The sequence below is a fragment of the Ziziphus jujuba genome, chromosome 2, assembly GCF_031755915.1.
Source record: "Ziziphus jujuba cultivar Dongzao chromosome 2, ASM3175591v1".
NCBI lineage: Eukaryota > Viridiplantae > Streptophyta > Magnoliopsida > Rosales > Rhamnaceae > Ziziphus > Ziziphus jujuba.
Window position 1 is genome coordinate 30,060,480 of NC_083380.1, and position 8,476 is coordinate 30,068,955.

Consider the following 8,476-nt stretch of genomic DNA (forward strand, 5'->3'; position numbering starts at 1 on the left):
GAAAAATAATACTTGACGCACCACACTATATACCAATGATGCCCTACGATACCTAGTGTCTTGAGCACCGTCCGGGGGGAGGTTAAAAAGAGAAAGTTGCATACGATGGCGTGACATCCCACCGCACCACTGCAAACAGGCATCCTGTCCATGGCAGGGGGTGGCTACGACCGATATCAACTTGCCGATCCTCGGTCCGATGGCAACCACAGGACAACCTATAAATCACTTGCGCGGTACTCACACCCACCTGTGCGCTAGTCATATCCATGTGCGCACTAATCATATCCACATATACAGAACACCAGTACGTGTGTGGTGCATCTAAAAACTAATAAATCATAAAATCAATATTTGTATAAAATACTATTGAGTTTATTTTATCCATTTAAATGCATAAATTTTTCACATTTCTTTTTAAAATCATCATCATAAATCCATCGCATAAATTTCATAAATTTCAAACCCATCAATTCTCAATTTTGTCAATTCAAATATACGAATTTTCCCAATGGCATAAAGTCAAATCTTTAATATTCCAATGTATGAATATTTTTAAACATAATAATTTAAACCTATATCTTTCTCAAATTCTCAAAAATTAATTTAAGTAAGCATATCCTTTAAACCCACATAAACTTCATAAATAATTCAATTCCACAATTCCTCAATATATAATAAATTTAAAATAAATAATTTCCTTCAAATCCATACAATCAATCCATACCAAAGTAATATTAAATCACATAAATTCATATAGTATTAAAATCATAAAGTTATGCACAATAAATCTAATAATAAACATAACAATAAATTAAAAGAATTAAAACCACAATTCCTTTAAATTCACAACTATATTTTTTTGGCACCAAAACACACATTAAAATTTTCATAAATTAACAATATAAAATTAAAGAGTAATTTTATTAAATCACCAACACATAAAACATATTTTCCAAATAATCAATTAACACAAAATATATAATTAATCACCCAAAATAATTTTTGAAGGTGGGTCACTTACCTAGAGCATGCAATCCAGCCAAGATCCTCCATAGGATCAATTCTACGGCTCACACGTACTCCTAGAATAACAATATTATATAGGATTAAATAAATAAATATTTTATTCGGATAAATAATATCCGCTATCCGGGGGAGCGAACACAAACGACAACCAATATTTGTAAATAATATATTGAAACAAAGCTTACAACACAAGGATTAAGGATTGACCTTTACCTTCCGGAGATCGGACCCGAGGTGGCAGAAATCTCGTTAGGAAGGTTTCGGTCTTTAGGTTCTTGGCTCTCACAAACCACCGTGAATTAGAAGAAACCAACCTCAGATCTGGATTCAAAGGGTCAGAATTAGAGGGGAAAGGTGGGCGGTGCAACTGGAAACTCACCGGAAAATCAATTTCTCGACGAGCCACCGTGGTCACCTGAACCCATCACTGCCGGTGGCACGTACGGTGGCCAATGGTCATGATTTTTGGTGGGAAGGTAGATCGGAGAATGGGTGACTCAACGAGTCTGGCAGTGAGGCAAACGGAGATCTAGTTTGGGAGAAATCTGCCGGAGATGGAAACAAACTGTTCGTCGAAAAACACCCCGATCCGGGTGCGTCGCCGGCGATCTGGCCTTGATTTTTGGCTGGCCGGCCGATTTTGATGGGTGGGTCATGGTGGTCAAGCATGTGTACTGTTCTGGTGGTTGGAAATGAGTGAATGGTGGTTAGCCGGTCCTTCCCCTTTTTCTCTCTCTTTCTCTATCCTCTTTCTCTCTCCTCCTTCTCCTTCTCTCTCCTCCCTTCTCTTCTCAGCCAGTCAAAATGCCTGTGGATGTCACTGTGCACTCATGGGTGGGTCCACTTTTTGTGGCATGTGGCATCACTGTTCACACACATACAGATTCATGAATAGTAAATGTTGTCTCGGAAAAACTTCACAGGTTCGTAACTTTCAAACCACATGTCCAAGTTGGACGTGCCTCTAGTATATGAACTTGTATCAATGAGTACTTTACAACTATGTATGAGTCAAAGCTCAACTTTGCACGAACAAAAAGTCAACTTTGACATCCCTTGAACAGTTTGCACCTCAACTTGTTTTGCTCATAACTTTCAAACGGTAGCTTTGATTTCAACGTGCTACTAGTCTACGAACTCGGGATGACACATACTTTGCAATGGTGCCTCGGTCAATGCAAAATTCCATCCGAAACAATAAGTCAAAATTTTGACCCTCTTGGTCAACGGTCAACCTCGATCAACGTGCAAAAATTCCGACGTACTTTAGGACGGGGTGTTACAACTAGTCACTTATTTAAGGAAATATATCATATACCACCGAGGGTGGGAAAAATTTTCTCCTACCACAATTTCTAAAACAGAAAAAAAAAATAAAAAAAATGAAAAATAGAAAACTTTCAGGTTCCAAAATATCATAATGCAGGTTTAACACTCATGATGGGCTGCTGTGATGTCTAATTTTTCTACTGAAGCCCAATCTAATGGTGTTGTTGTTTGAAGCTCCCGACTTTCTTTTTGCACTGCCAGATAAACTTCATACACACACCCCTCTTTGCAGATTACATTTAAGAATGTAGGTTTTCTAATTAATTTTTTAAAAAAATTATTGAAACATATTCTTAATCTCTAAAACTTGATTATAAACCATTAAAATAGGTAACTAGTCACTCATTTAAGGAAACATATTATATACCACCAAAGGTGGTAGTTTAATTGAAGAAAATTGACTCACTTTTACATTTACATGTTCGAAAATTGAAGTTTAAATTTTGACAAGTTTCGTTAATATTTCGAATGGTTTTATGCCATCAATTAGTATGACGTAGGGTTTCGACCTGATGCCTATCATACCAATGAGATATCTTGTTTATTCACCAAAATAAATAAATAAAAAAATCTAGAAAAAGATTAAAAAAATAAAAGAACAAAAATCACTGAGAAAAATTTCTTTTTCTTTTACAACCAAATCAAGCGTGTTGAATGTTCCAAAAGGAACTATCCATATCTTCCTTTTTTTTTTTTTTTTTTGGATCAATAATAGCATTTTGAATTTCATTTTTCTGGTTTTAATTTATATGACACATTGAAATTATTATTATTATTATTTTTTACTAGACAACATATAATTGATTTGATTATTATTTATCTTGAATCAGTAAACCGCCAAACTTGGTCAAACAATAAATTCTTCTTGGGGTTCTTGTTCATCCATCATCCAATGGTTTTCAATTTCATTTCCACTCTAACATTCTTCTAGGTTTGATTTTATTTATTTATTTACTTATTTTTAATTTTTTAATTTTTTAATTCCAATCTAAGTTCAATAGTTGGAGTCTCACACAAAATGCTCTGCAATGCGGTATCTGTTATTTTGATTCACTTAGTGATCTGGTCATATTTAGGTATGTTCGGTGTCATTCATGGTACTTTGAGTGATATACTTTGCTTGAGATCTACCAAAGAATCCATTGAAGGCCCTTTGAATAGCTTGACCTCCTCATGGAACTTCGACCACCAAACAGAAGGTTTTCTCTGTAAATTTTTTGGGGTTGATTGTGGTACCTTGGTGAAAACAAGGTACTAGCTTTAAACCTCTCTAATATGGGGTTTAGAGGAAAATTCCCTGTGGGAATTCAATTTTGCAGTAGCTTAATATCCTCGAGCCTTTCCAATAATGCAATCTCAGGAACTGTTCCATCAAATATTATCTAAGCTGATCCCCTTTGTGACTATCCATGATCTTTCCCACAACAATTTTTTTGGTGAAATTCCAAGTAGCTTATCCAACTGTAGTTATTTGAATGTTCTTATGCTTAAATCACAACCAGAAGGTAGGCATGGAACTTGGTTTGCCTTGTAGGTTAACAAGATTTGGTGTTGCTCACAATCTATTGACAGGACAAGTTCCTGATTTCATTACAGCTAAAGTTAGGCCTGAGAGCTATGCAAACAATGCACAACTATGTAGGGGACCTTTGGAACCCTGCCATTACCATGAAAAAAAAATTGGATGATTCTTACAAATTTAGGTTTGTAACTGGCTTTGTATTTTCAGTGATAGCTGTGTTTATATTTAGTAATATTTCTATTATGTCTCTATGGTTATGTCGCTGTTTAGTTATGCAGGTAACATCATCGTCCTGGCATGGGAACAAGAAGAAGAGAAACAAAGATGATAAATATTGCAACCATTTGCAGACTTTGAAGGACAAAGGTGTTTGCTTTCCCTCTCTTTCCTATGTGTGCTAAGTTTTCTTTGTTACAGTTGAGATTTGTTTTTCTGTCCTTCATATAAGTATCAACGGGAAAATCTCACATAATGATGGAAAGACATCCTAGAACCATGGGTCTTTTCTGCTATTGTTTTCAGCTTCATTTTCGTGCATTAATGGTAACCATTTTCATTTCTTTTGACAGATCACTAGGCTTGAAAAATTGGTTAACAAGATAAGCTTTAAGGAACTTATCAAGGCAACAGACAATTCCAGCATCGATAATGTGATTGGAAGGGAAAAGATAAGGACAATGTACAAGGCAACACTTCCAAAATGGATGGTTTCTTACAGTTAAGAGGTTGATAACGACTATGAACAATTTGAGAGCCAATTCATATCTGAACTATTAGTTTTGAGTAGATTGAGAAATGATAACTTAATCTCCCTGTTGGACTTCTGCATAGAAAAGAATGAAAAGTTTCTGGTTGAAAAATACATGTCAAATGGTAACCTTCATGATTGGTTGCATCCTGCAGAAGGTGACAATTAAGGTTCTGGATTGGCCTTCCAGGGTCAAAATTGTCATTGGAATAGCAAAAAGGATTGGTATGGTTCCATCACAAGTACATATTTTGGGTAGTCCATTGTAACATTGCTACGAAGTGTTGGGCTTTGAAATTCGACATGTTTTTTGCATGAAGTTGTTGGGCTTTTGCCCATAAAAGAATGAAGGGGAATTTGGCCCAATACCCTCATAGGACCGAGGTTAATGAATTTTGACCCCTCACTTCATATCTTTTTTGATCTACCCCTTCAATCTTTTATAATCCTAAAATACCCTTATATTTTTTTTTATATGTTTTTTTCTTTCCTTTCTTCGACTTTTCTCCTCCATCTCTTTATCCATAACCAGACCATTAGGAGCCCTCTGTTTCCTTTCGCATAGGCCGGATTGTAAGCGTGGAGACTGTGCGTTTTGAAGGAGATGGTGAAGAGGCAACTCAGAGAGAAAACTGCAGGGTTTTAGAGAGCCCTAGGAGCAGAAGCAGAAGCAACAGGTAGGCAACAGCGAAGTAGGAAAGCATGAGGCTCATTCAATCAATCACTGGTAATCTTCTCCTCTCCATTTTCAAATTCTTAAGCTTTTCCCCAGACATTTTCTTACTTGTTTCGCTAATAATGAAATAGTTTTTTTTTTCAATAAATAATACATTTTAGATTGTTATTGGGACGGAGGAACTACGCAAGCAGTGTCTCTAATTTTGATTTTCTTTTAGTGGTTTTGGGATTTTCTTTTTTTTTTGGGAGAAGTTGTGAAAGTTGTGTTCTGTTTTTTTTTTTTTTTTTAATAACGGTGGTGGTAGGCATTTCTTGCTGAGAGATATGTATGATGATATGATGCTGGATGGAGTACAGCCAACTAGGGATACATTCCATTCTGTCATCAGTTAGTGGAAAGGTGCTTTCATGTTTGTTATCATGGACTTTCATTCTTTCTGGAATTTTCCGTTTGCTTGATTTTGTTTTGTTGCAGGTGGATAAGCAAAATGCTCATTTCTTTGGTGTTACGATCAATGAGCAACAAGCCGAGTGTGGTATTGTAGTAAGAGTTACTTCAAATGCACAAAGCAAATTTAAGGTATGTATATTTCATATTTTTGCATTTAAATTTTTTATATACCATGTTTGATGACTATGAACTCTCTCTCTCTCTCTCTCTCTTCATCTGCATTTTCTTTTGTGTTGCTGATGTGACATTAAATTTATAATCTAATTGCTTTGTTTTCCAGTTACTTTATTTCGAGCAAGATGTGAATGGCGGTTATGGTTTGGCCCTACAGGTACCATATCTTCTTTTCTATTGTGTCTCCAATCCATTTTCCATTTTATAGTGCATATGATTTTTGCATTCTGAAAGCTGTCATGGTTGTTTAAAAATTTTGAAGCATAGATGGAGTCAACATTGCCAATGATCATATACAATTGGTAGAAATGTTTTGTAATACTCTTGTCATGTTAAACTTTCTGCTGTTATATCCTTCAATTTCTAAGTACTATGCGTCTCTAATTTATTTTCAAAGCATAAAATTGTGGCTGTGAAATTGTGATTTTGAATATCACACATGGGTAGAACTTAAAATTAGTAACCTACCTGTGAATGTGAAAATGATGCTCAACTTGTCTTTTCAAGTGAATGCTTCTTCATCTAGCTTCCAATTTCCACACCACACCCCCCCCCCCCACCCCCCAAATGAAATCCATGGGTTTGGTCCCTGATGTATGTATTTGTATATATATGCTTCTTCTTTTTCTTTCGTTTTTGTTTTTTTTTTCACATGGATCTGCATTAATTTTTATCTGCTGAATATTATATTCTTTCAAGATTGGAAATTTTGTATAAAGTTACTTTGTGTTTTTTTTTTGGTTTTTTTTTCCCTAGCTATTACAATGTATTGTTTTGTGTTATAGGTTACTTTATACAACAGTTTAGTTTCTTGATGTAGTGCAGATGAACTCTGTCACTGTTGAGTCGAGGCCAAAGTGCTTGGTTGGCATTATTTTTTATGGTTACCCTTCTTATTCTAGAATGTATGCAGAAGAAACAAGTTACTACTTTTTCTCTAGGTGATTGATGAAATAGATGGAGCTCTTGGTGATGGCAAAGGTGCTGTGGAGGTTATTCTAAAGATGGTAATTGTGTGTTTTCCATTATTGAATGCTGCTTATTTACACGCTTATTTATGTTTTAATATAATTGTAGTTATATTTATTTTATTACTATAATTGCTGTTGGTGATTAAATATAACTGTTTTCGTTGTTATCAGTTATTGTTGTTATGTATAATTCTTGTTTTCCTTAATGTTTAATGCAAACTGTCAGTTATTGCATTTACTTCATTATCAACATGAGAATCATAAGGGAAATTTACTGTTTAAACTCCATGGTTGCACATTATATACGTTAACAGAAACCTCCATTTCTACCAAGGGTAATATATTCAGCTATGGTGGTTTTTATTTCGCAATGCTCATTATATTTTTCACTTTTATTTTATGTTGTTCATATATTTTTGTGTAGATAAGAAGTCTGATATAGGGAAGGAGAATTTGCCTTACATTACAGAAAATCATGAAAGTACATAGAAAGTTTATCATTCATATGGAGTTTCCTTTTCATGATTCCCTGGAAAATGGTACACCCGAAAGTTTATCATTCATATGGAGTTTCCTTCTCATGATTCTTTTCATGCAAACTAGATAGTATTTTTTGCTTATTGACAGCTACTTGCTAACTGCAGGGTTCATATATTTGTTCAACCAACAGTTAATCGTGTTGTCAGGAGGTGATCCTTGACTACCATGGCTGATGTTTAATTGCTGTGACAATTTCAAGCCTTTCCAATTCTGATGGGGAACATTGGGTCAAGTCGGGATTGATACCAACAGAGGCTTTTGTAGGAGCTGTAATATTATCTAGGAGCTGTAATATTCTCTAGGAGGTGTAATATTCTCTTGTTTTTATTCATAAAACACTTGTACAATTTCCTCTTGCTAATTCAGATTTTGTTTTTAGTTTTTGTACTTGATTCTCATGTCAATATGATGTGTAAGGATCCAATTTCATTATTAAATTCTCCATATTATTTGATATGTGGAGAAGCAATAAATAAGAAGGATGATAATTTAAATGGATGGTATCAATCACTTTTACATGAATGGCTCCATGGTAGTATGTCCAAATGAGACTTGTTAGGAGGGAATTAATTGTCTGGCTTTTGTAAACTATTTAAATACATGGATACCTATGAAAGTGTAAAGTAAAAATAACAGTTTTCTCATTGACTGTCTCGAATACAGGTGATAATATTAAAACAATTTTTTTGACCATCCCTCATTTCTATCTACCCTCATTAACTTCTGTCCCTGCTACCACATTAAATGTATACTGTGTCTTCCTCTCTCTTTCTCTTTTGTTGGTTAGGTACCTTTCAGCCTTCTTTCTTTGCATTGACGAACATTGCAGAAAATCCCAAAATCTCTTCAGTTCAGTTCACTCTCCCTGCATCATCTAAAAATCTTCATTGTGGAGCCCCTACACTTTAAAAGGATGTAATTAAATTGTACGTTTCTGCAGATCGGAGTTAACGATTACCTGGTATGTGGATATATATACATATATATATATATATATACATAATTTGGCTTTATGCTACTTCTTTACATAATTT

General features: G+C 34.8%; 1 protein-coding gene across 2 annotated transcripts; it reads left to right on the top strand.

Moving 5' to 3' along the window:
* Nucleotides 1-5,567: 5,567 nt before the first annotated feature.
* On the top strand, nucleotides 5,568-6,437 carry LOC132800656 (chaperone protein dnaJ 15-like). 2 transcript variants are annotated; one of them, XM_060814859.1, is made up of 3 exons: nucleotides 5,601-5,706; nucleotides 5,782-5,886; nucleotides 6,038-6,437. In XM_060814859.1, the coding sequence occupies exons 1-3, from the start codon at nucleotides 5,653-5,655 to the stop codon at nucleotides 6,137-6,139; spliced, it is 261 nt and encodes an 86-aa protein (XP_060670842.1). In that variant the 5' UTR covers nucleotides 5,601-5,652; the 3' UTR covers nucleotides 6,140-6,437. The 2 variants fall into 2 exon arrangements, with proteins under 2 accessions (XP_060670841.1, XP_060670842.1); XM_060814858.1 differs by having other exon boundaries at nucleotides 5,568-5,886.
* Nucleotides 6,438-8,476: the final 2,039 nt, after the last annotated feature.